Below are 27,771 nucleotides of genomic sequence, written 5' to 3'. Positions count from 1 at the left end.
CACACACACACACACACACACACACACACACACACACACACACACACACACACACACACACACAACCTACCTTGAGTTGATTTAACTCGGGATAGAAGTCACATGTCCTGAGCATGGTGGACTTCTTACATTGAGTGTTACTCAGCTCCACTGTTAAAGTGTAACGGATCCCTTTAACCAGCTGGAATACAGATGAACACACAAACATTCGGACGTCTTTAATTTAAAGACACAAAATCTTGGTATAAATAAAGATTTTTATTTAGACGTGGTATAAAATATAATGCGTGTTATTGTTTTATGGACGCTCGTTATGCTCCAAACAAGCCACACTGCGGAGACATTGTTAATTTAAAGTCAAGGACATAACTTCCGGCTGCAATAAACCGCGCATAAAATCTTATCTTGAACGCTTGAGAATAAAAATAGGTAAAATAAAATAATAAATACTGTTCTCTAAGTTGAAAACTCTTGAAATTTTTAAATAAATAGGAATACATGTTTGTTTGTTTTTTGTTTAAGCATAATCCCTTGCTGACCAGCGCAGCAAACACGTTTACGCTATTATTTTGAAGGTACGTCGCCCCTTTTTCCGGCCTGTGTTTAGCTAAAATGACGACCCTCCAGCAGCGAACTTGTTTACAAAAAACCGAGCAGACACAACGCTTATTACAATGAGATAAATCGACAAACAATACTTTAACCGTTCTTTGCAAGTCCACTAGAAGACCAAAATATGTTGAATAAATATTATGAAATCAGAAGGAAAGCCACCAATAATAATTATACCTGTTTGTTGGCAGAGATGACCCGGCTGACTCTGCGGAGATGCATCGCATTGGAGACCCGGTTGTATCGCTCCTCTGCAAAGGCCAGAGCCTTCTTAAGACCCGGGTCGGACTCGTGGACCCGGATAGAAGAGCCGGGGGGCCCTAAGAGAGGCCGGTCGAGGTCCTCACCGAGTCCGACAACCGAGCCCAGCAAAACGGCCAGGGACAGCCACTGGATTAGCGGGCAACAGCGCAATATGACCACCATGTTGGCCCCGGGTGTTGTCACCGACTGAAAGGACCGATGTCTAGTCTGCGCTCACTTAAATAACAGCCGTGTTTGTTTTCTTCACACAAAAATCGATTTTCAGTTAAGCAGCGATTATACAAGAGGCTATTACCAAACAAATCTGAGAGGCTGTAGGCGGAGACTGAGCTTTTATGGGGGGCGTGTTCATGATAATTCCCATATTTATTATTCAGGCAGGGCTGTCGCTGATCGGTCTGTAGGCAGCAGTTGTCTTTCAGGCTTTCTGAAGCTGTGGTTTGGATATTTGGCTGATATTCGCTCACTTCAGTCCAGTCGTTGTGCCTGATCATTTTCAGATTATATTGTTTTTCGTTTGTTTGTTTGTTAAGGTACCTGGCACTGACCTATGAATCATTCGAGCATTCAAGAGATGAAACAGGGTGGTGCCTGCACTTCACAGACAACTTAGCAAAGAACCAAACAGCTATTAGTGGAGGTTCTGTCACCGTTTGGTGCTGCATTTCAGCCAGTGGTGTTTCAAGCTCTTTAGAGTTGTACAAACTCTGGTTTTGCCTTATATACTGTATTTACACATATATTTGCACATGTTTCAATAAATGGCTACTCTTTCCCCCCTAAACTGCTGACTATAAACACAGTAAAAAAGAAAAGAGGGGCGACTAAAGACGTTCAGCTCATCATTGGAATAAATAAATAGATTCATTAAAATAAAAAGGTAACATTACATACTACGTTTCCTGCAAATTAAAATTTATCAGATTTCGCCACTAGAGGTAGACAAAATACTATAACATTTTACCAGCGTTTCCTTTAGGGGATGTCTTTAGTGCTCCTTTATTATTTTTTTTTCTGCTGCTCTTTTATTATGAAAGTATCGCACCTGACACTCCGATAAAGATGAACACACAGTTATAGATTACATGAAATCATGAAAGTAATTGAAGGGTTGGTTACAAAGGTTTATACACTTCTGTAGAATTTAGAAACGAGTATTATTTATATAAATTTACTTTTGTAGAGATGGCGCTTTTATTCTAGGGGATTCTAACAACGGACCGGAAGTGGTGTCGTGCCGACTGAAGCCATTATCTGTGCTAGCGCTATTTAACCACAAAGCTAACATTTTAAAGTCGCGTACTTAAGCGGTCTGAAAAGGCTGTACTATAATCTAACTGGCTCCTTAAAGCTACCCAGTTTCCAGTTTACCCACCGCATGACAGAGGTGCAGTCGTGAAAGTAATGACTAATTTATATTTAGGGGTCAGGTTGTATTTTTAGCATTAGCCTCTGAAGGTCTGACTGGCAGACATGGAGACTCGGGGAATTGAAGACATGTTTGACTTTCGTCGGTAAGTCAGCTAACTGCTAAGTAGTGTAAACTGCTCGGTTAACCTTCACTTAGCGCTAATTAGCGCAATAAGCGTTGAAGAAATACACAGAGGATATGGCGTCGACGACGTTTATTATCGGGCAGCTAACCAGTATAGTAGAAGATGTATTAATTAAATAATCTGGAAAACATGCAGCTAGATAGCCGATACTGGCAACGTTATAGTAAACAAGTCATGGATAGCGTTTGACATGAAACCTTGTCCAGTGCTAATTTTAATAAGCACGCCGATCAGTTGCAGCATGAAATGCGTGAACTAGCTAATCTTAGATGTCTGTTGGTTTCATGTATTCACTGCTTGCCTTGTGACAACGAAGAGTGAAGTTTAAGAGACTTAAATTTTTTTGATCTAGACGCAAAAGTCAGAGATTATATCTGAGCGCGTGTAAAGGGGAGAAAATAACTGACAGCAAAAGTAGCTGTCGTTGTGTACTTCAATACTAAAGTGTTTTTGACTTGAATAGAGGGCGGACATGAGGCCTGTAGACAGTGGTAATGACGACTAGAGCGTTTATAATGAGGTTTCGAAATGTTCTCTAGCGCTTGACTGCAGAGGGAATCGAGTAGTGACACGTGTAATATTGGTAAAAACGCTGAAACAAAAGCAGCTCTAACTCTGCAATTGGTTTTCATAACGTGTGTACAATACTGTGCCTCGAGCCACCTTTCATAGCGTCAGACTTGTTTGTAATTTTTTTTAAGTGGTCTTGAGCATCGGTTTTCCAGGATTTCTGAAGGTCTTTCAACGTTATTCTTTAGACACTTGCTGCCTTTTCACTCATTTTCAGTCCAGTCCTTGTAACGGACCACTTAACACTGATCTATGATTCATTCAGGAATTAAAACAGTGTTGTGTCTACACATAGCAGACAGCTTGGCAAAAAAACAATGTTAAATTACTTTGTTATCAGCAGTCTGTCACAAAAACATAAAGATAAAAGTTTGACAGATGTAATATAATACTTTTGTCACAACAAGGTGATTCCCAAAGTGCTATTTGCTGAAAATTTGGCATATTGCAGCACACTATAGTGTGCAGTGTCCAGTTAATTTGTTTTTAGGAAACTGGATAAGGGGAGGACAAAAGAATTGGCAGTGCTTTAAAAATTATCAACAGCAGATGAGCCAGTAAAAGTCATGTCACAGGACCTGAAAGATGCATCTGGCCCTGCAGTTGACCCAAACAACAAAAAGCACCTAATGCAAGGGATGATGTTGTATCTTTACATAACAGAAAACTTGGTAACAAAAACAAGTAATTTTACATTGTATCTTTTGGCACTTTTTTACTTGCAGTCTATAAAAGAAAAAACCTATAAAATGTTCCCATTTCTTTAGTTGAATCTGTGAAAAATGTCAAAAATAACAGTTTGGCAGATGTCGAATAATATGCTTTCTAGAAAAAGGTGATTCTCCTCAAATTTTCATGCCGAGATCTGCTAGCATGAAAATATGAGGAAACTGGACAAGAGGGGGACAGATGAAGTGGTTGGCTTAAAAAAAAAAAAAAATCTACGGCAAGCGTCTGAAAGTCATGTCCTTGAGAAACAGGAAACAGTCCTTAAGAAACAGGGAAAAAAATCTGCCATAGACCTGACAGGACCTGAGAGATACATCTCCCCCTTTAGTTAATCCAGCTACTGTTCACTGAAGACTCATTGGAAATGGTCTCAGTCTAAGGGTCGCTGTCAAGAAGCCCTTTTTAAGGAAGGGAAAAGAGGAGAAAAGGATGAAGTATGAAAATTACACAAGATCAGTGGAGGACAGCGGGATGATGGAGTAATGAATCCACGTTTTTGGTTCAACTCCTCTTCAGTATGAACAGGAAAGAATTGCAACAGTGAGTGTCTGCAGCCACATGAAAAACATACCTGAATAGAAAAGCACAAATTGGAATACCATCAAGTAGAGCTGGGCGATATAAGATTTTTTCATATCACAATATGTTTTTTTCATTTCAGGCGATAACGATATCCATCACGATATAAGCCAAACAACTATATTTGTAAGATTTAAATGTGTCGTTGCTCACAAGTAAAATGTGAAATAATCAGCAGCTTGTTTTGATTTAAATATTTATTTCCCATAATAAGTTCAACAGGGTAGATGTACTTAAGGAACATGAGCCTTTTTCAGATAAATAAAGGCAAATATTGCAAACTACACAAAAGGCAGCCGCTAAAGCGTTTACGTTTCAAAATAGAACAAACGAAACAGACTAAATTGTCAATTCCACTTAGAAACAAAATATTAATTCTAAAAATAAATCTTAGTTTGTTTTACAGAAGATCAGACAAAACTGACTAACTTTTGTCAATATCAAATAAACTGAGAACTAAAAGAAAATTCTCAATATCTCCTTGTTGTATAGCTGAGCTTTTCAAACAGTTTTAACAGTTACTTTAGTCTGACAAAAGCCGAATGACGAATTAGCGCTTCCAGCCAGAGATTGAGCATGCACCGCTTTATTGTATTTCCAGACTTGCTTTCGGCACAATTTAACGTGCTCTGTTTTTGTCAGACTTGAAATAACCGAAATACCTTCACACTACGGAACTTCTCTGGCTCTTCCGGTCGACAATCTCTCCGGCATTGGAACCATCATCTGTTTTATCTTCGGTAACCTTCAGTCACGCTCGGTTGATTTTTCTAGTCGGCACACTCATTTCCTACGTTACCCGGGCGTCACCGCTGCTTCACTAACAAATACACATGTGCGGCTTGGCACTTGTGCTGTACGTAACAAGTCATGTGACGTGACGCTGCGGCTGTGATTGGTTCGGCTCTGCGCTACTTAATTTGAACTGGCTGTTCTTTTTTCTTTTCTTTTTTTTCTTTTCTTTTTAAGAGGCCAAGAGCGGTGAGGTCTATCGCATTAGTTTAATTTTTCTATCGAGAAAAAGTTATTTCGCGATACATATCGTTATCGTTCTATCGCCCAGCTCTACCATCAAGCATGAATTTGCCTCCACAGACCCCAGACCTCAACACTATACTAGAAGTGATGGTTCATCTTGACAGAGAGAAGAGCTTTGAATGTCATCCTAGAAGATTGGAAAACAATAGGAAAGCTTGGAATTGTACAAACTCTGTTTTTGATTTACGTACTGGATTTCAGTGTGTGTTTGAACATGTTGCAATAAATACCTGCACCTATAACTAGGGATGGGTATCGAAAACCGGTTCTTGTTGAGAACCTTGGAATTGTTTGCCATTTTTGCCAATGATTCCCTTATCGATTCCAGTAGCCCCGAATGACGTCACTACGTTGCGGAGCGTCATTTACCTGGCAGGAAACACGGCGGCTCAAACGCTCAAAAGTTTGGTCATACTTTACGAGAACGGATGACAACAGGGCAACTTGCAAAGTAGATATTTCATTTAAGGGAGGAAACGCTACGAATATGCAAAAGCATTTGCTCACAAAACACGCGATGACCTTAAATGAATGTCGTGTTTTTAATTCCACTCCGGACTCGTGAATCTCAACCCAGCAGCAGCGGTAACGTTTGCACGTCCTCTCCCGTTAATGCGGCAGGTAAATAATCAACTAACGGTGCATATTATGTTAGCAGAGTCTGGCCGGCTCAGATGCTGGCAGTTCTCGCTGCAGTCTACCGGTAGCGTCTCCTTTCAGGCCAGGATAGACGAATGTCACCAAGCAGTGACTAAGTTTGTGGTCAAAGGCTTGCACCCATTTGCCACAGCAGATGCCCCCGATTTTCGGAATGTGTTTAATTGTAGGCAGGGACATTACTGGATATTCTTGTGTAATTGCTACAGAATAATTTATGTTACACTTTGTTATTGCTACAGAAGAATATTTATTTTATTATTTTACATTTACAAAAAAATTTCCTGGGGACCCTGTGACACCCCATCGAAGAGCCGTAGGCTGGATCTCTTAAAATCTTACTGTTGGGTTTGTAAGGCCATGCTACTCCTAAATTTCTATCTTGTTCAAAGAGAAAATGTAAAACAAAGTTCTAAGCTAATCGACCTTAGTGTTCTCCTTTTTTAAAAAGAATCGATAAAGAATCGAATCGTTAAATAGAATCGAAAATGGAATCGGAATCGTGAAAATCTTATCAATACCCATCCCTACCTATAACCATTTCGTATCAAAACATAAACAGATTATGGATGGCTCTTTTTCACAGTATTGTATCATTGGATATCATTGCATAGTTGAATAACAATAGAGTGAAATGGTTAAACTCTGATGTGAGTTCATGCTATGGCTCAGTGCACATTTATCCAGTAATAAAAGGAAGAAGATCAGTAGGTTGTGAAAGATGCTGTCATTCAAATCACAGAACGGTATTTTTGAGGCTGATGGTGAGGTGTGTATTTTGAAATTGGGAAATAAAAAAGGGCTAAAAATGTGTTGGTTCATTTGAAATATAATCGGCACAGGATAAAGCAATCTTGCTACAGCTCCCCTGGAAATCACTTAAATTCTCTAATTTACATTTAGATTTGTTTTTCTTTTGTGTTTTCTATTCCAAATGTCATTTTTTTTTTATTCTGCTCTGTTTTTGTGCAGGTTTCCCAAAGATGCTGTCGTTCTTCTGCTGTTGCTGATTTACTTTCCAGTCGGCATTTCTTTAATGTTCATACGTATTTTTATTGGTGTTCATGTGTTCCTGGTCAGCTGTGCACTTCCAGAGAGTTTTATAAGAAGGCAAGTGTTGAAAAAGTGTTCCAATACCACATTTTACTGTCAGCGGTAACCAAATCTGTAGCTGAGTCGTCTTGTGTGTCACTTGTAATCATGTTTGTGTGTGTGTGACAATAATGACTGAGGTGAAATTGTAGTATAAGGGATAACAATAGCAGTTAATGCTAACACACATGGCATCTGTGCCATTAAAATAACTGTAATTTTTTGTCAGAGTTTATTCACTTTAACCACAGTAAATACTACCGAGGCCAGTGGAAGGTAATTGTACTTTGCACACTGTAATTTTAGCTTGAAGAAAGGTGGTGACTGCATGATTAAAGAACCAGAGCATGTACATGCCCTGGAGGCTATAAGAGCAGTTAAGAAAAAAGATATTTGTACGTATTGCATATTGTGGTAAATTATACACGCAGTGTTACACTATTGAGGACTATCCTGTTGCCAAATATGTTAAAATGCTGACATCATGTTTGTTTGTTTTTCTTTGCTTCTAGATTTGTTGTGAGGGTTATGTGCTCGGTGCTGGGGATGCATGTGAGACAGAAAAATCCCCGCTCCAGAGACAAAAACACCAAGCTGTACATATGCAATCATGTGACAGAGTTTGACCACAACATTATCAACCTCCTGACCCCCTGCAGCACAGTGAGTGCTTAGCTTAAACGTTTTTCCTGACTCAACCGTGTCATGCAGCATATTTTACACATTCAGGGATTCAGTGTAATATATCAGTGTGCTGATTGCATCAGTGCCCTCCTATTAACAAATCTATGGTGACATCATTGCATTACATGGCTTGGACATAAATACAATTTGACACTACATGCAGTCCTGTGAAGAAGAAAGTTTTCAGTTGTCTGCATTCCATTATAACTTTTGTAGGAATTAAGCTGGTAATTAGCAGTCAGGTAACTTTAATCAAATGCACTTGATGCGCTGTGAGCACCTCTATAAAAGCAGAGGTGTTTGGCAGTTTGCTGGTCTGGAGCATTCAGATATGTGTCTTTCTAGGAGTGGACGTCCCAGCAAATTCACCCCATGCTCAGTCTCTCTGACCACTGCATGGTCAATGAGTCGACCGTGAACTCCTCTGTATACCAAAGTATTCTAGAGTCAAATGTGAGGCCATCTGTCTGACAGCTAAAGCTTGGTCCAAATTTGGTTATGCAACAGGACAATGATCCCAGGCACAGGAACAAATCTCTAACAGATATACTGAAAAATTCAGTTCTCAAGGTGTTGCAATGCACCTTAATCTCAGTGAAATGCTGTGACAGGACCCTGAGAGAGCTGTGCGTGGAGGCAAGATTGTGCTGGTGCATTAACACATGTTATAATATACCTGATCTATTCTCAAGGTCTGTCAGTTGAAAAAAGAAGATCCTGTGTACTTTAATGTATTTTAAATATAGTAAATATGTGGTGAATTTGACCCATCTCTTTCTGCCTATCAGCCCCAGTTAGATGGCTCCACAGGCTTTGTGTGCTGGGCCAGAGGCTTCATGGAAATCCATGCAGGCTCCGGAGCCATAGGAGAGTCTCTGCAGAGTTACTGCTCTGCTGAAGGCACCACACCTTTGCTCCTGTTTCCTGAAGAGGACACCACAAATGGCCGTGCCGGTCTTCTCAAATTCAGGTGACGTTTGTACACATGTTACTGTACGGTAATAAACAAGAACTCTCCGATAACACAGCAAGTGTTTGCAATTCATCAGCACCCTGGGACGGTTTTGGCCTCTTACCCATACCCAGTGATTTAATGCAGCCAGTGACAAATTATCATCCCTCTTTCATGGCACATTGAGATAGAGATGAATTACTTTGGCGGTTGAGTCTCCCCCACTAATTTCCCTCTAGAGTTGTAGGGAAATTAGTGCAAGGAAGTGAAAACAGCTGCTAAATTGATTCATTTCTATAGTTAATTCGAGTAAGACTGAAACAAGTGTACTGTATCCTCAGTGGAGATGCACATGAAAACCAGAGAAGCTGGGAGTTGCACTTTATAATGAGGTTGTGATTATTGCCATGCTTTTCTTTACAGTCTCTGATACTCTTCTTTTACTGGAACCTAACGCAGACTCTCTTAGGCTGCGCCTCCTTTGTGCCATGTCAGAATCACCCGTTCACTATGTTGCTGATGCTAACTACCAAAGGCATTGGCCTTTAAATGCTTAGCTGACTAATTGCACATATCCTGAATGTCTTTAACAATAAAATCAATTGTTATTGGCTCACAGCACAAAGCCAACCAGCTACTATATTAAATATCTATATTTGTTTTTTCTCTCAGCTCCTGGCCTTTCTCACTGACTGAATCCATCCAACCTGTGGCCTTACGGGTGACCAGACCATTGATCTCTTTGGTAAAGTCATTTGAACTCACATTTAGAATGAAAGTGACATTTAAAAGAGCTGATGAAATGATGTGACTGCACACCAAAGTAATCTAACAACACGATTACCTCCTGTCTGTACACAGAGCACACCGGAGTCCAGCTGGCTGACGGAGCTCTTATGGACATTTTTTGTTCCATGGACAGTGTATCATGTAAGGTACTAAATAATTTGTGTCATTATTTCTATCTTTTTCTGCAGCCACATTTTTCACAATGTAGGTCTCATTTCTTTTACCCTAACCTGGTTTTGTGGAGATTGTTATGTAAAATCCAAAAAACACAAACTGTGAATTTTTGGCACAAACTACCCTCCTCAGGCTCATGCTCCTGCCAGGACTTCTGATTAATGAATGTGCATTTCAAAATCATATTGCTTTCATGAGCAAGTTTTTTGTTTGTTTTGGGTTTTTTTTGTTTTGGTTAGTTTTTTTTGGTCTGAGTTTTTGAAAAGACCTTCTATTGATTCTTAGTATTTCTGTTGCTCTAATTGTTCAGATTGTCTTCTTAGCATTGCTTTTTTGTGTTTCGTTTCCATCCCAGTTGGCTCCCAACAGTATCCAGACAAGATGGCGAGTCGACACAGGAGTTTGCCAACAAAGTCCAGGAGGTAAGAACAGCGTGTGCCACTTGGATGCACATGAGTTATATTTGTAATTGTAAAAACAAATATGCGTGTGTGTGATATGTGTAAGAGTTATGAAGCCTTGCACCTGTACACAGATCTCTTTGTTGTTGTGTTGCAAAACCTCATGCATAGTAGAGTTGAGTTCCCACTTTCTGCTTGTGTGTTTTTGTTTAGCTGCTAGCTGCTGAGCTTGGCTTGGTCGCCACCAAAATCACTAAAGCTGATAAAGCAGAGCACATCAAAAGGACAAGACGCATTGTTCCACAAACAACCACAAGTAAGTCGGTCACATGATTCAACATCAACTCTGTCCATGTGGGAGATTCAGCTGATTGGAGGTTTGTTTTTTTTGTTTTTTAAATGTAGGTGTAACACCTGGTTCTATTGGGCTTGGATTCATGAGTTTGGGCACAGATGACCGCAGGATTGCTAAGATGGCTCAGCAGGTGAAGGACGTGTTGCCCCATGTTCCACTGAATGTCATCACAAAGGATTTAGGTACACTTACATTTGGCTACCACATCTATTTTCTTGGAATACACTTTTATGTTCATTCTGCACCTGAGCTCTTCTGTCACACTTTCACTTTGTAAGAAGTCCTTTAAAAAGAATGATAGATTCATTTGCCATGCACTAACAGTTGTTCTTTTTATTGTGTATAGCAAAAACCAATTGTGTTGACACCACCATTACAAATCTGCTGGAGAACAAGGAGGAAACATCAATGGAAGCAGCGGGGATCTCTACTTTTGGCCCTTCCAAGATCAGCTCCTATTCTTCTGGTCCTGCTTCCACCTTAAAGGTTTGATAAGGCCTATTTCCTAGAATTTAACCAGACAATTGGAAGTTATAGAGCACATCTGATTAATTTACGGGTCAATATCATTGACTGATATAAGCTACTTGGTGATCTGTTGGTATCTGCATTTGTAATAGTCATAAACAACATTTTTAAAAAGTAAAGAAAGAACAGGAGAAACAGCCTTCAGTGATGTTATGAATGTTGAAATTGCAAAGTTTGCCCATCAGAGGGCGCTCTGCAACTCCCCTGTTGGCACACCACAAACACAACAACCAGCTTGTAAAGTCAGGAAGATTGTAAACGGGTAACTAAGGAACTACATCTAGCAAATGTTAATCTGTTTGTGTTTGATGCATCTGAAAGAAAAACACGATAAGAGGACAACCTGTCAAATTTTAAATCATTGAATTATTGGTACCAGGCAAAAAAGTCATGTATTTGTCAGGCTCTAATAAGTTGGGTAAAAAATTATTATTTATGAAGTGATACCGAAAAGGTCCATAAAAGGCACAAGCTGTCCAGAGGTGTACAAGAAGATGATCTTGATCTTTTGATCTCATAAGCTCCATATCAGTGTCTTTTTATCACTCTATTTACCTTACATTTTAGCTGCACTGCATGATAATAATCACTAAGATATTATTTATAGTAAAGGAGCCCAATATGCAGTCGGTCCATCACATGCTGTCAAAATCAGTGAGACGTGAAGCGGCCGTCTCCTTATTTTTTTTAAGACTGCACATCCCAGACCCTCAGATACATCCGTACAATATAATGAGCCCTACTGTCTTCTGTTAGTTTTGGCTTATCTGTGTATATGAATGTTAATAAGAATATCTGTTTTTTGCAGTTTTATTTTTTTTTATTTTTTTTTTTAAATTCCATTTTGTTTTTATTCATAGCCTGCTGCCAAAACTTTTGGGAAATCACCAACCGACAGACATTTGTCTCTCCAAGAAAGAAAAGAAGCGCTGTATAACTTTGCACGAAGGTGAGTTTTTCTAGTAACTATTATCTTTACTGCTTTAAGCAAGTGTTTCTGGACTTTGAACTGTCATCGGGTATTATTACAGTTCATCTTAATAAGAGACCTGAGAGAGCAGCCAAAGCTGTTTGGTTGTTCGTTGTTCAGGGCTGAGAAGTTATGCAACATTCATTTGATTTGAGATTTTCTTGCTTTGGGTTGAGTGTGTTGTTCATTTCTGATTCTTCACAGTATTCGAGCAACACCAAGCACAGATCGTATGCAAAACAGAAAGTGTCTTTACAAATTTAAATTCCACAACTTTGTTTTGACAAACAACATCCACATCGCTAAACTCAATTTTGGAGAACAAATTGTCAACAAACGGTACCTGGCAAAACCTACGGCGGAAAGACACTGATGAACACAGTGAAGCATTAGCATAATTTTATTTATAGTCTAATAAAAGCCAGAGGGATGACTCCAAATGAATGCTAACTTTGTTGTGAGTCTGCTGGATTTTCTCATGAGTGCAGCTGTGTCCAAACACATCTGCTATACAAACTTTGTGTTGTGGTAATAGGTAAGTATTTTGTTAAAGGTTGTTGTGCTGCCCCCACGTGGCTGAAAATACATCAGTGCATTTTTTTTAAATAAAGGTAATAAAGCTGGAAATCGTAAGAGAAGAAATCTTATGTGAGCATTGGTGTCAATTGTAGCACTAAATGTTTTGGTAACTATGTAAGCAATAACTGAGTATGTCAGTGCCATTCCCCTTTTTTTTTTTTTTTTTTTTTAACTTGTGAGACTGAGGTTTCAGCTTGCTCTGAGCTCGGACGTGCGTGTCCAGTGATTTTATTTATTGCTTCAGCCGATTTAATGTAAGTTTTCTTGGCAAACATGATCTCTGGATGGTGGTGCATGAGATGAGCTCTCTTGTCATATTACCAGAGTATTTGAATTTATTTAAATATAGATATTTGATGCGCCTGATGAACATGCAAAATATCAAGATAATAAAATACTGTCGTGGTGCTGAATCAATTTTTTTTTTCTCCCTTCATGCCACTATTACCTAAAAGTCAAAATAATTTGGCATGAGCGTGGTCTTAGACCCTAATAAGAGCACAACTGTACAATCACAGGGAGTCTGGACGTGTCAGAGTTGCATCTGTAGTTGTGTTTATTAAACTTTTATGATGCTAAATAAAAGCTGTATTTAATCTTTTTCTTTTCCCTTCTTCCAGACGCTACATTGAAAAGCATGGATTGGAGCAGGAAGACGGTCACTGAACAGTCTGGGTCAAGCAATTATGGAAAGAAGCATATTCACGTTGCATAGCTGTCTGATTTGAATGATGATTTTATATTTCCCCAAACAGTTCTGTTGACAAAAAGGATTTTGTTCTTACGTATTCAGGACATGTATAAGTTCATGGAATGGTGATTATGCATGTGTTCAGTTTTTCATTCTGGCTGATACATAATTTTGATAACAGTTTGTATTACAATCCACTGACTGTGAATCATCTATTTATTTTTATAATGTCCAGAGTTGTTGATGGAAATAAACCTCTGCTTGACCTTGCTTTAATGAAATGATTTCACATCCATGTGTTGTCAAGAGTTTGGCATGTGATTAAGAGGCCCCAGGTTTTGGCAAGTAAAGTGAAATTTGACTTCCAGTTGCATGACATTTGTATTTTAATAGTTTTATGTTTTTTCTATTCTCCAAATATATGTCAACCAAATCCTGCCATAAGAGGGAGCCAGAACATGGTGAACCTCGGCAGGTCCTATAGACACAGCAGGAATCTAGAAACTAGTGGATGGTGTATTTTAATTAATGTGAACATTTCACACATTTAACTGATGAACACACACAGTTACAACTCCATCAGAAATTTAAAAGTCAGATGAGTTGTAACAGGTTGAAAACAAACATCCATAAACTGAGACTAAACTGTGTGACATGAAGACCAGCTGGAACAGTCACTGTGGGATTTGATAACTGAAAAGGCAGAAAAACCACTGACCTATGAATCATTCATACATAACAAGGCACCTAACTCAAGGAATGAACCAGTGTTTTGTCTACACAGGTGGCAAAAACAATACTTGGATCTTTAGGCACTTTGTTACTAGCAGCCTTTTACAAAGTAACATTTGTTTCAGTTTCTTTAGTTGAAGCTACTGAAAAATAAATAGCACCGTTTGAAAGACAGCGTGGTATTTTTAAAATCATTTGCATAAACTTATCTCCATAAACTGGAGAAGTGTGGCTGTCTATTATTATTAGGTGATAATTAAGGAAAGAAAATCTCCATTTCCCAGTAGCACTTAAAGGCAACTTTTTCCGCTACACCGGATATGACGTTTTCTTTCTCAACGGAGCACAACTGCGATTAAGCTAACTAGTTAGCAATGTCGGACATTGAGGAAACAGTTGAATCTGTACAAGTTAACGAAGACAAAGAGTTTGATGTAGAGGTCGAGGAGCACATCGAGGATGAATTTGCTGTTGACCCGACTCGATACATATTTTACAGGTAGTGTCTAGTTATCACTTTCTCTTTGGGTGGCTAACTTAGCTTTGGTCGCTCCTCTACCGGTGCTTAGTAACTACTCTGTAGCTCGTGTTTGTTATAACGCGGTAATGTTTGATAACTTATAGTTTAATACGAGTTTTGTTAGCAGCTGTCAAAAGTGCACTATAATTATCGTCTTTGTGATGGAAAGCCGGAGGAGTTGCGCTAACAGCCCTCTTTCTAATAGAAGGTTCAGCTCTGTACGTTTATTCTAGCCAATACCTTCAGAAAGAATAGTACCCAGGTTAATTTGGCGTCCTAACGTCACAGCTTGTCTTAATGATTTCAGTATAAAGCTAAACAGTTATCGCATTTACAGTTTTTTTCCTTGCACAGAGGCTTTTTTTGCCGCCCCCTCCAAAGTGTCAGATGACAATCAGCAGCATTGTAATGACTTTGCTGTTTGGGTTTTCTTTTACCCAAGAATAGGAGACCTCCTTGTTTATATGGCGGTCAGAAATGGCTGATAAATGCATTGGTTGATCACAAAAACGGTGTACACATTCCCCCCCAAAGTAGTTAGCTCAGTCAGAGACATTATATCAAGAGATATAATACTCACAGAAGCCTGAATTGAATTTATGGGAGAATTTAGTGACAACAGACGTGGTAGTAGTAAGTTTAATGGTTCTTAAAGCCTTATTTGTGGACCAAAAACTGGTGACTGGGCTGGTGATTATCTACAATATATTTGTTTCTAGATGGATCTTGGCCCTGTGTAACTAAATACATTAGCTACTGTCAGGCTGTACTGACAGTTAATCCACCTCCGTGTTTTTGTGTTTCAGAGACAGAAAGGAGTGGGCTGACCTGGAGCCTGTTCCACAGGATGATGGACCAAATCCTGTAGTGAAGATTGCCTACTCGGAAAAGTGTAAGATTGCTAGTGAACCATGGAAGGCTCATAGGGAATTGCAAGACAGCAAGGAAGTGGGTAGAGGGAAAGGTCACTGCAAGATATTATACGTCTAAGTCAGGGGTGTCAAACTCAAATACACAGTGGGCCAAAATTCAAAACTGGATCAAAGTCGCGGGCTAACATTAATATTCATTGAAAAAAAATCTTCCTCCAAATATAACAATGAATCTTTTCTTATGGACTCAAACAAGTTTTGCTGAAAAACTGAATATGGAACAAGCAAAGCTTAATACTAAACAATATATATAACTTATATAAACGTATATATAACTTAATATTGCACACATGCAAAATCAAAATTCCAATTAAATAACACATCAGTGGAATTCATTTCTTAAATAAAAAATGTATTTGCAGCCTTCTGAATTAAATTTTATCATTTATCAAATTTTCATCATATTCTCCCACCTGTCCAGAAAGCTCCTGTTTTCTGCCTTTCTTTTTGCCATTTTGGGATAGGTAGCATGGCAGTATTTGCATGGTTGCTATGACTATGGTCAACAGAGGAGAGGGTGCTAATGGGTCCTGTCATGACTGACGTGCCAAAACACCAACAGAGCATTCTGGGAATTGTAGTATTAGCAGTACATGCACTGTATAATACTGGCAGGCCAGCTCTAATAGTAATTTTGTATGGCTTCGTGGGCCAAATGTAATTAGGCTGCGGGCCAAATTTGGCCCACGGGCCAGAGTTTGACACCTATGATCTAAGTACCGTATTTCCCGGACTACAAAGCGCACCTAAATATTAGCCGCACAAGCTAAAATCAGGGGAAAATCCTGTTTTGTACATACATTAGCCGCACCTGACCAAAAGCCGCAGGTGTTTCAATGTTGACTTATCATATGTAAGAGAATATGCACAAAGGGAATTGTCAGGAAAGAGATGGCTGTTTGGAGACATCACTTTTATTAATATTTTGAAAAACAAGTTATGGGTACATATTTGCACATGTAGTACATAACAGTAGCCTACAGCACACCAGAAAAATAGATTCGGACTACCTTTTAGGCTCAGGTGCAGTGACACAGCTTTAACAAGAAGAAAAGTCAGTGATTCACCACCATCTTTCTCTTCTTCCTGCGCACTAAAACCACCAAAGTCCTCTTCTCCAGTGTCGGATACAAACAGGCTCAGATGTCGTCACTCTCGTTCTCTTGCTTCACATTCTCTCTGCCACTAAACCAAGTCTCTCCATGTCGAACAGCTCGATGTCCATCTCTCTTCTCTCCTTCGTTGTCACTTTCAAAACCAAAGAAATCCTCTTGTCAGTGTCAGAGTCGAACACCCTCAGAAGGGCCGTGGCGGTGTCCTCCTCTCCATCATGCAGCAGTCCAGCCCTTCAAAATCCGTTGGTGATCGTGGATGTTTTCACACTTTTCCACGCTGTCAGAATCCACCGGTGGAGTTGGGCATAACTTGCTTTTTGGGCATAACTTGCAAGTTTATCGCCGCTCATCATCCACGACTCCCGCTGAACGCGTACCGCTACTTTGAAGTTTGTTTTTCGCGCTACTTCGTACGGCACTACGTTGCCTGGCGGACGGACATGTGACTAACATACCACTCTTGAACCCCGATCCTTCCGCCAGGCAACGTAGTGCCGTACAACAGCGGAACACACAAAACAAATCGTCTTACGATATGACAAAAATCACGGACAATCCATAGAAAAGCCGCACCTGACTAAAAGCCGCAGGGTTCAAAGCTTGTGCAAAAAGTAGCGGCTTATAGCCCGACATTTACGGTAGTCATCTTCATCCTGTCATGAAACCATACGATGGGGCTCAAGTGATCACTGAAAGGTTTTATGATTATGAAAATGACATTTGACAATGACAGCAAATATCATTTGCTGTTTGGGACATTTTTGACTGCCAGTACCCTCATCCTAATTTGTAAAAATACCAAAGTAGTTTGTTTTGGTTTTTTTTGGTTTTTTTGGAATAATGGTGTTCTATGCCTCCAGGAGATTTCCAAACACTTGGAGAATCATTGCCGTACTGGTGGCACCTGGCTTCCTTGCTGTACTTTCCTTCCTTTAGGCACATTATGTTGTTTTTTCCATTAATATGCCACTTGTCTGTTAAAATCCAAACTATTTCAGATGAAATATGATTGCAGAAGGATTTCATATCTAATGTTCACGTCTTTCTTCCAACAGTCTCAGATGTCTACGACTATTTCCGTGCCCTCCTAAAGAATGATGAAAAAACTGAGCGGGCTTTCGCTCTGACTGCAGATGCCATTGACCTAAATGCTGCAAATTACACTGTCTGGTGAGCATTTTGCCTGCTGGAAAAGCAGTGCTGATCTTTTGATGTTGTAGCATTTACACATAATGGGGAAAAAGAGCAAAGGAGATGACATTCATAGTTAAGTAGTACTGTTTATAGGTACAGTGCCTCAGGCCAGTCACAATTTTAAAACAGCATCAGAGTATAAAATGTGTTTGTTTTGTTTAGAAATGAGTGTCTTCTGTGAAAATGTAATCTAACATATGCTGTGGTACTGTCCAGGCACTACAGGCGAGTACTCCTGCAAGCCCTGTCGAAGGACCTAAAGGAGGAGATGAAGTACATTACTAACATTATTGAAGAGCAACCCAAAAACTATCAAGTCTGGTAAGTGCAGTATGTGAATTTATCCAGAGCACATAGAGAGGAGAGTGGGAGTGGGACATTCCTAAAACGACTCAAGTTTAATGAAAAAGTTGGAAGATAAGGACGGCTTTCTAAACTCCTCCTTCTGCTCCAGGCATCACAGACGTATGGTGGTCGAGTGGTTGAATGACCCCTCGGAGGAACTCCAGTTCATCGCAGACATTCTCAGCCAAGATGCAAAGAACTACCACGCTTGGCAGCACAGACAGTGGGTCATCCAGGTAGGTGTTGCTCTCGGCAGAGTTTGGCTCCAAAGCTGAGGAACGAGATCCAGTTCTCCTCCCACAGCGACGCTCTCTGCCAGACTGACTCCTTCACTGATTAATTTGGTTGGCTGTTTGTGTGTAGTTCGAGTCCCTCTGTGGTCAGTATTTGTATCATGCAATGCGAGGCAATGCACGACACAAACGCTGCACTATGTAACCGCATAAACGTGTTGGATGCCAGCTTAGTTTTCTTTGTACCCCAGGAGTACAAACTGTGGGACAACGAGCTGGAGTTTGTGGAGAATCTGTTGGAGGAAGATGTGAGGAACAACTCTGCATGGAACCAGAGGCATTTTGTGATTTCTCACACTACAGGCTTTTCAGATCCAGCTGTAGTGGAGAGAGAGATTCAGTAGGTGCTTTTTTTTTTTCTTGCATTTTTCTAGTGTTGTTTAATTAATTGTAATGTTTAATTGGTGAGGAAATATTAGGTTTATTATATTAAAAATCATCCAGTGCCTCACAGCTGACCCCATTAGGTTCAGTAATGTTAGTATATTTAGTGGAGGCTTGAAATTTTTTACCTTCATACGTGAATTCTTAAGTAAGAACTGAGGCGCTAAAAATGTTTGATCGGTGTGACAAGTCCAAACTATTATTTATAACATGTAAACCCCAGTGTGGTTTCTCCAGTTCATGACCGCAACCTACACTGATGTGTGTTAAAATAGGATTGTGTTAGAATTTGTATTTTGACACAAAAATAAGCAGAGCTAGAAGATCTAAAACATGGATAAAAATGAGACTTTTATTATCCTACAGTTTGTTTTGATCATTCACCCATTCCACATGGTGACAAGTTTACCCAAAATGCACTTTCAGAGGTTTCCTCCATTGACTTATCAGACAAAATTAAGGGTACCAGTGCATGTTAGAGTGGTTGTAAAGTTGATTTTCAATTTTTACTGGAGCATAAATATGTTTTCTAGCCTTGAAAATGTCGTGTGGCTCCTATACTTGGCTGACCCCTCCAAAAATAATCTAACTGATTGCCGTTAACTACTTCACTCGATCTATACATTTTCTTTAATATGTCTTGGTTTCATAGTCTCTTGTTTAATTTTTGTGTAATTACACAACAGCAGTGTAGCGCTGTTTATTCATTAGTTTAAACAGGCAGGAGTAAGATAATGATCCCCTCTCAAATAAAATGGAGCAATTTGTAATATTTAAAGACAATCAGTGTTTATCACTCTTGTATTGCACAAATTCAATAGAGAGTAACCTGCTCATGAATGACCAACAGCAACACAGTTTGAAACTCAGTCTGTACTAGAGATAGTCAATAATCTGCTTCAGTGTAAGAGCTCTGCTGTTCTAACATCAAGGTAAATACAGCCCTGAGCAACTAAACTGTAAACATAATGGAACAAAGATGGAACTACTCGGTTTGACATCGTGACAACTTTAGCAAAAATAACTTGAAGCAGTTGTTTTCTGTTTTCAGTCTCTCACATGGGACGATCGTGGCTCAAGAGTTGGGAGTTCGCCTTGTAATCGGAAGGTTGCCGGTTCGAGCCCCGGCTTGGACAGTCTCGGTTGTTGTGTCCTTGGGCAAGATACTTCACCCGTTGCCTACTGGTGGTGGTCAGAGGGCCCGGTGGCGCCAGTGTCCGGCAGCCTCGCCTCTGTCAGTGCGCCCCAGGGTGGCTGTGGCTACAATGTAGCTGCCATCACCAGTGTGTGAATGTGTGCGTGAATGGGTGGATGACTGGATATGTAAAGCGCTTTGGGGTCCTTAGGGACTAGTAAAGCGCTATATAAATACAGGCCATTTACCATTTACATTGTTGTGAATTAATTTTGGCCCACTCTTCTTTACTGTGACTGGAGCATTGCACCGCCTTAATTCTTTTCTTTTTCAGCCATTCAGTTGTAGATTGGCTTCTGTGCTTGGGATCACTGTCCTGTTGTTTGACACAATATCAGCCAAACTTTGGCAAACGGGCTCACATTTAACTCTAGAATACTTTGATATACAGAGGAGTTCATAGTCCACTCAATAAGTGCAAGGTGCCTGGGTCCTGGGTCACAGTTAGCATGAGGTGTTTGTTTTGGTTTTACTCTCAGTAACTTTAACATGTTTTTTGCTGTAGGAATGTCAAAAACTCAAGATTTAGTCATTAAAATCACTTCTGCAAATATCAGAAAATCCAATATCTGTCTCTGTCTCTCTCTGTCTCTCTCTCTGTCTCTCTCTGTCTCTCTGTCTGTCTCTCTCTCTCTCTCTGTCTCTCTCTCTGTCTCTGTCTCTGTCTGTCTGTGCAATATGAATACATACATGTTTCTGTACCCTCAGCATTGTTCCTGCTTTAGTTGTGCAGTTGCATTCATTTTTCTGCTGTTCTTCCCTTTGTGTCAGATATTGCCTGAACCAGATCAGGAAGGCTCCCCATAATGAAAGTGCATGGAATTATTTGAAAGGGTAAGATGCAAATCACAGTGTAAATGATCCTATGTGTGTTTACCTGTAAGGCCCAAACATGCTGACATTTTCTCACTAGAATATTTCACCGTGCCATCCTAAGACATTCAATATATAGCACGCTACAGGGAGCTTGAGAAATGGTTATTAAAAATGGAAAAGCTCACTGCCAGTATCCTCTCTTATTTCCTTCTTTTTTTTCCCCCCAAGGATGCTGCAAGACCGAGGTCTGTCATCTCAGCCAGGTCTGCTGGAGAGGGTGCTGGAGCTAAAGGAGACACATTGTTCACCTTACCTGCTAGCATTTCTGTTTGATTGCTATGAGGATGCCTTAGAGAACATCGCCCAAAAAGAAAAGGTAGAAGAGGAGGAGCAAAAGGAAACTTTAAGAAAGGCTCTAGAAGTAAGTCCTTAGGCATACTTAGAAATAAAAGTTTGCACCCCAATGTTGTTCTTGTCAAACTCGAGATCTGAAACAATGTTTTTGTGCTTTGTTGTCTTCCTTTGAAGATTTGTCAACTACTGGCACAGGAGAAGGACACCATCCGTAAAGAGTACTGGGAGTTTTTGGGACGTTCTTTAAGGAACAAATATGGAAACGGTACTCTCTCTGATGAGCCCATGGCAGAAAATCCTGAGCCATCCATCTCAGCATCACAGTCGCAGGAGGCTAGCTAGGTCTCCTGGGGACTCGCACCATTTCCACTCCCTGCGCTGCTTCATCGCTGCCCTGCTGTCCGCAGAATCAACTCCTGGAGCTTGATATTACTGTAAATGGCTATAATTTATATTGCTGAACAAGGTTTGAGAAATAACCACAGACAAAAGGTCACCTAGAGTCTGAAATACACGTGACAGCGACATCAGAAAGTCTTTAAAAAATGAGGGAGTTAAGTTTTGTCTCACACCTGGAAGTGAGTCTTTTAGCCAGGTTTAGATTTAGATTCATTAACTGGTTGTTCTTTTTCTTTGTTTCAACTTGAATATGTGTATGTATGTTGTCATGGATTCAGCTGCACCCCTGTGAGTGTGACATTCACGTTGTTTTACAGCTTTTTGTTATTTTTAATTCATGGAACTCACGCGTTAGTGAGCAGACTTCAAAGTAAGACTTCATTTGGACTTCTGGTTACAAAACGCATTTTTCACATAAATATAAAGGAGAATATTTGGTTTGAACGGGGAATTCATCTGCTTGTGTTTAAGGAAAGATGAGAAATATAAGTTTGGAATAACAGCAGTGACATGTTGTGTTGTCTTTTTTTGTTTTTGTTTTTTTGTGGGAATGAAGCAAGTTGAGATTAAAAGCAGTCATGTGCTGCTGCTTATTTTCAAATCTATGCTGCTTCCTTTAAATGAGACACTTTTTAGTTTGATTTTTTTTGTGTTTGGTCCTCTGAACTTTGCAGCCTGTGTATTGACACTCGCAGCCTCATGTCCTGACCTCCCTTGGAGCGAGGAAATGGATTTACTCCACTCGATGCAGCTGTTTCTACTTCTGCTGACACTACAACACAATCTGTCCCCTTACAGCCTCTGACCGAGCAGCCAGTGTTCCAGCTGTGCGTAATTACAGCTTCTGTGCATCGTTGACATTAGAGCAGCGCTGCTTGCGTAGTGTGGTGAACCCTGTGATCAGCACGGTCACGTCATCAGCGCTTGGCAAACGAGTGCAGTGGGTGCCCATTCGAAGAGAGTGCAACCCAGGTTACTGTTATTGCTACAATTTATAGGTGATTGCTAAGCATGTCGCATTCAGGCAATCAGGATCATTAACGTGTGCGTGTGGATGAGATTGTGCCTTGAAAATGTGGCTGTTCAGAACTGTCAGATTTTAAAAAAACCAAAAGAACTACAGTGCTTTGCAAAAGTTTGAGTCTATACAGAACAGACAAGTTGACAAAAAAACCCATTTATATTGTATCTTTAGTCACTTTTTACTCGCAGCTGCATTTCTGCCAGTCGTGTTGTGAATCTCATCCAAGTTGATGGATTTATAAACATAGTAAAAGTACCATCTGTAAAGCATGTGACTGGCAACAGCTTCATTCTTCAGCATGACAATGATTCCAAACACACTGACAATGCAGTAGAAAGATACCTGGATAGAAAAGCACACAATTGGAACAGTCAGTCATGGATTTGCCTCCTCAGCGTCTGGACCTCAACATTACTGAAGCAGTGTGGGATCAGCACAGAACAAAAAAGCAGCCAACATCCAAAGAAGAGCTCTGAATGTCCTTCAGGAAGCCTGGAGAACTATTCCTGAAGACTACTCAAGGTAAATACAGGACAGCTTAGCTAGGAGTTCATGTTAGGTTAAAGAATAAAGGTGGTCAAACTAAATATTGACTTTCACACTTATTGGAACTGTATAAACTCTGTTTTTGCCTTAGATACTGTATTTCACGTGTTTCAATAAACTTACCACCTTCTCCCCATTTTCATAGCAAAACAAAGAAATGATGGCTCAAGACTTTGGACAGTACCGTATATATGTTTAATCTGTAAGTAATTTGTAACAGGAAATTAAGGGCAATGACTACATCATATTAAAAAATAAACAAAATGCAATATGTCTATATTAAATTAAGAGAGTGGTTTTAGATGAAATGTTCAAACAGATACAGTTGTTTGGCCGGCCCTTTTTTTTTTACACCCTTCAAAAGTGTCTCTGAGGGTTAAGACCTGATTTTAGGGTTAAATCTTTGAATAAAACGTTGGGGATGCATGCCCTCACAGCAATAGCCAAGCAAACAGACCTCTGTGTGTATGTTTGCTCCTTCCTCTACTCACAGAATGAAACAGGAACTCTTTGGGGAAATTCTGGTAGTAGAAAACAACTTTCATCCAAAATGTGACAACCACTCATTTAAACTACCTCAAACTTGGCACCGCACTTACTCGGGTCCCTGGAAATACACCCACAAAGTTTTAAGTGCAAGGAAATGAAAGGTGCTTGCAATAGGTGAAGAACAGGCTTACAGTTTCCACTTTTTTTGCTTAACAAAAAAAATGAGTCTTTCTAACTTTGGGCCAATCTGCAGGACAGTAAAAGAGCTGCCAAGTTAAACCAGGCAACAAGACAATCCCAGCAGCTGAGTATGCATATTAGCCACATTGTTTCAACTTATTAAGCAAAACAGATCAGGTACCTGCTGCATCACTTCCAGCATTGTTGAATGAGAGTGCTCCCTAGTGGTTAAACCCAGAACAAAAAACAAGCAGGGGTTCCAGGCAGTGTGTAATTAAAATACTAATTAAACCCAGCACAAGTCCAAACAAACCGCACACTGTTAAATACAGGTGAAGCAGACAGAAGGCCTGCAGCCAAACATTTGCCTTCTGTTTCAGTGTCCATATGCTATGTCCAGAACAGCAGTTGTGGTAAAGGCTTGTGGAGCCACTGTCTACTTTTTAAAAATGCAAGCACAGACACAGTGGATTAACAGGAGACCGCTGTATCCATGTAGAGTCCTGGACGAGGTCCAGATTGGTTCTGAGACATCTGCTTCTTTTAGTGGAAAAGGAAAGGCGGCTAATCCTGTGTGGGATTCTGCAGCCTCTCTGTTCATCAAGGCACCAGCCACGTGTTGGTTTTACATCAAAACATCAGAGAACTGATATTAAGCACAAGTAGGATTTTTCTTTTTCCTTGCGTGTGCACATGAATGTTGTATTGTTACAATGTAATACAAAACAGGAAACAGACTCGTGACATTTCTGTCACTGTTTTATCACTTCTGGAAAACACAAGTTGAATGTGTAATCATTTTTCCCTGCAGCGTGAACATCTGAAAATAAAGTCTGGAAAGTTAAAAAATGAAAAGACTATAGAGAAAATCAATGAAAGTCAATGAATGAATTAAGTAAATGTGTAAAAAGTAGAAAAATGGAAAAATGCTCCACCAGTCCTGGCAGATCAGCTGATGTCTTGCCATAGACACTGATAGCTCAGGTTACATCCTACCAACGTGTTGGTTATTTAAGTCACCAAATGTCCGTCTCAGTCTTAAAAATCATTTATCAGTCAGACTCTAATTGCAGGCATTTTCATAAATTGTGTTGCATTTTCAGATGCACAAAACTAATTGGACAAACTAATGTAATTGTAAGTATAAGGATGTTTTTAATAACTGGATGAACATTAGTTGCAATCAGTGGATGTCTAAAGCTGACATTACCATGAAAACAACAATCCTCAGCTCCCCATGAAACCACTCCTCGGTCTATCGTCTAGTTGTTTGAGCCTCTGAAAATGACGCACTATGTATAAAAATGTCTCTAATTCTCAAACAGTTAATAGAGCACTTTTATTAAGCTCCTTGAATTCAAGCTGAAGGTCTGCACTTCAATCACACATTGATTGTTAGATTTAAAGCCACTGTGGTGGGGTACAGAAGCACAATGACAACATAATGTATCGCTGTCCAATGATGATCCTGTGGATTTAACTGTATGTGTTTTTATTCATGCCTGCTCAGCGCTGTGCTGCTCTCAGAACAGCACCAAGCTGCCAAATATAGATTAAATTAAGTAGAAAAAAATCTTCTTTTGACTGGAGTGATTCTCCAAATTAACTAAATTAACTGATGCTCACACCACCAAGTAGACTTATCTACCATTATATATGCAATTAAAGAACGTATCTCGCAGATAACTTGCACTGTGAGGAAACAAAAACATCAGTAAAGTGGCCACTGAATTAGAACCAATAGTGTGTAGTGTTAGTCTCCTTTACAGCACTATAAAACTGTTTTTCCTCACTGCACCCTTGAAGCTCTCAGCCTTCCAAAAATGCTAAATTTGCTGCTGTAAACCTGACTGTCATTTCTTTATTCAGTTACGAACAGTAATGTGTGTCTAACGCTAAAAATGATGTTACATGTACATCTAATCCTTCCTAATCCAGAAATCCTGGACCACAAAACTGGACTCATCTTCAGCTGGTGGCGTAAAAGCAGCTCGAACATCAAAGTGAGGAAGTGCATAGAAAAACACATTTTTAATCGGGTCACATTTGAAGAATCCTTCTGAAGTCACAAAGGCCGGCTACGAGCGTTGTCTCTTGAGCATCTTGCAGTCTCGGGAGAAAGCCTAAGGTCAGCTGTCTGCCCCTTTTCTTTACGCTCTGCCTGCGTGGTGCTGGTGCAGTAATTCCTTCCACCTGCATCTCTGTTCTCTAACAGCCTCATATTTAAAGTCTCTTAAATGTCTGATGCAGTTTCCTTATATAAAGATGTGGACTACAAGACAGAAGGAAAACCCCGGATTGGGTGTAGCTTCTCCTAAGTCCTCTGTTGCATCATTTTAAATGATTCCACACAGTTTTATTATTTGGTGACACTTCTGCACTCAATTTATCTGGTAATGAAAAACATTTACTACCTCTGGCTACAACGGTTTTGAAAAGAACGAGCGGAAAGACCCTCATTTGTTCTGTGAAAGAAACCGAGTAGGAGGATTTTGAATATTTTAAAATGATCAACGACAAAGATGCTTTGTGCAAACATAACAATATCAAAGTGATCTGCAGCATAATTTTGCAAATACACTCCATTGTGGAGCAGTGTTTTCACTTGCATTTGGACGATGCTATCATCTTGAGCAGGACTTTATTTGTATTCTTTGGATGCCTGAAATAAACTCCTAGGTAGACCGTGCTTTACCCTCACATGCAACCCTCATCATTACATTGCCTCTTTCCTTCACCTCCTCCTCACTAATGAATCTCACTAATGTAATCTGATCATCATCGTTACCATCGCCATCATCTGTATGGATTTCCATTAACATAAATACCGCTATAAATCTTCTTTAAGGTTCAGCACAACAATTTCAGCGATGATGCTAAATGGGGAAGAATTATACTTACAGTATTAACAGGTTTCAGTGTCTGCTCCCTCCAGTCCAGCCAGTCAGTGCCTGAATTATTTATAATTTACCTTGTTATTTTTCATTTGTTTACATATTTTAGCACAACACGCATTCGTGATTTAAGCCTGTGTATTTCCTGGCTTGAAAAGTGAAAATGTTTCTTAGTACCTTAACTCAAAGAAAAATCTACTTTGCAGTTCTTTGATTAAAAGTCAGAGGAAACTAAATATATATGCAGTTGTGCAGTGAAGGGTATAATTAGATGAAGCAGCACTAAATTAAATGACCAGGGGAAAGGTTTGAAGTTAAATTGACTTTTGATTCAGATTAAATTATAACAATGGTGCTATTAACATCGGGAACATCAGAAGGAATAGTGGTGATGCTGGTGGTTACTTTTCACACATTCATTTCTGACTTCATTGTTAATAAAATAAGTTTCCCAAAGACTGAGATTCTCCTCGAAATAAAACAATCCAAGTGCAACTTTAAGGGTAATGGTACTCTTAACCAAGGTCAATAAGTCAGGAAGTACCTTAGAGACTCATTATTTCAGTGAGATGTTATTTTCCATAAAGTGCCAAAAGTGCCCACAAATCTCACTTAAAGCTGCTTTGTTGTCATTTCTGGCCACAAGGGGGCAGTAGCTCAACCTCGAAACTGCACTACAGCAGCTAGCTCCATATATTTGATATGGCAGGGTTTTTTTATTACACCAGATGCTCTACCTGTCCCCTACCTATGATCAAACCAGGGATATTATGCTTGTTAGATACTATCCTGTGGAGCCTCTAATCCTGATATGAAGTTCATAAAAATCAAGCAGGAAACAGACGGAAAGGGATAAATAAGTTCAAACTTCCACTTTGATGGAATCATTTGGACCTCATCTTCAGCCACGCCTGCTCGTATGTTTTGGCATCTACAAAAGCTAAATGGCATTTCTTTGCTCCTCCTCAGGCTTTATGCACAATCATCCAACCTCTGCACCTTGTATTTTACACAGTAAAGCCCCGCACAAACACACAAACACAAACACACATGCACAAACACCCAAACCCCTCGAAACTGACCTCCAGTGACGCCAACAAACACAAAACCAAGCTCATTTTAAATTAAATGCTTTCTAT

The 27,771-nt window shown here is 39.8% G+C and overlaps 3 protein-coding genes across 4 annotated transcripts in view; 2 read left to right on the top strand and 1 right to left on the bottom strand.

Annotated features, from left to right (window-relative positions):
* ctsf (cathepsin F) overlaps positions 1-1,207 on the bottom strand; it is a 7,226-nt gene extending 6,019 nt beyond the window's left edge. Inside the window, exons 1-2 of the mRNA XM_042218438.1 lie at positions 790-1,207; positions 71-181 (exon numbers count right to left, since the gene is read on the bottom strand). Coding sequence (XP_042074372.1) covers positions 71-181; positions 790-1,038 — 360 coding nt within the window. The 5' untranslated portion in view covers positions 1,039-1,207. The remainder of the gene's footprint in view (positions 1-70; positions 182-789) is intronic.
* An 863-nt stretch (positions 1,208-2,070) lies between these two features.
* Positions 2,071-13,490, top strand: aup1 (AUP1 lipid droplet regulating VLDL assembly factor). Of its 2 annotated transcripts, none has more exons than XM_005916625.2 (12): positions 2,071-2,390; positions 6,978-7,115; positions 7,610-7,760; positions 8,570-8,751; positions 9,406-9,478; positions 9,595-9,668; positions 10,052-10,118; positions 10,311-10,413; positions 10,503-10,634; positions 10,799-10,938; positions 11,841-11,929; positions 13,150-13,490. In XM_005916625.2, the coding sequence occupies exons 1-12, from the start codon at positions 2,350-2,352 to the stop codon at positions 13,193-13,195; spliced, it is 1,236 nt and encodes a 411-aa protein (XP_005916687.1). In that variant the 5' UTR covers positions 2,071-2,349; the 3' UTR covers positions 13,196-13,490. The 2 variants fall into 2 exon arrangements, with proteins under 2 accessions (XP_005916687.1, XP_005916688.1); XM_005916626.3 differs by having other exon boundaries at positions 2,088-4,271.
* A 637-nt stretch (positions 13,491-14,127) lies between these two features.
* Positions 14,128-21,998, top strand: fnta (farnesyltransferase, CAAX box, alpha). The gene is made up of 9 exons (XM_005916628.2): positions 14,128-14,451; positions 15,279-15,364; positions 17,575-17,689; positions 17,930-18,034; positions 18,168-18,294; positions 18,543-18,691; positions 20,702-20,764; positions 20,975-21,167; positions 21,275-21,998. The coding sequence occupies exons 1-9, from the start codon at positions 14,327-14,329 to the stop codon at positions 21,440-21,442; spliced, it is 1,131 nt and encodes a 376-aa protein (XP_005916690.1). The 5' UTR covers positions 14,128-14,326; the 3' UTR covers positions 21,443-21,998.
* Positions 21,999-27,771: the final 5,773 nt, after the last annotated feature.

This window comes from Haplochromis burtoni, unplaced genomic scaffold (assembly GCF_018398535.1).
Source record: "Haplochromis burtoni strain Fernald_Lab_line unplaced genomic scaffold, NCSU_Asbu1 Contig_19, whole genome shotgun sequence".
Classification (NCBI taxonomy): Eukaryota; Metazoa; Chordata; class Actinopteri; order Cichliformes; family Cichlidae; genus Haplochromis; species Haplochromis burtoni.
Note: the sequence above shows the minus strand (reverse complement) of the source record. Positions and strands in the feature narration are given on the sequence as shown.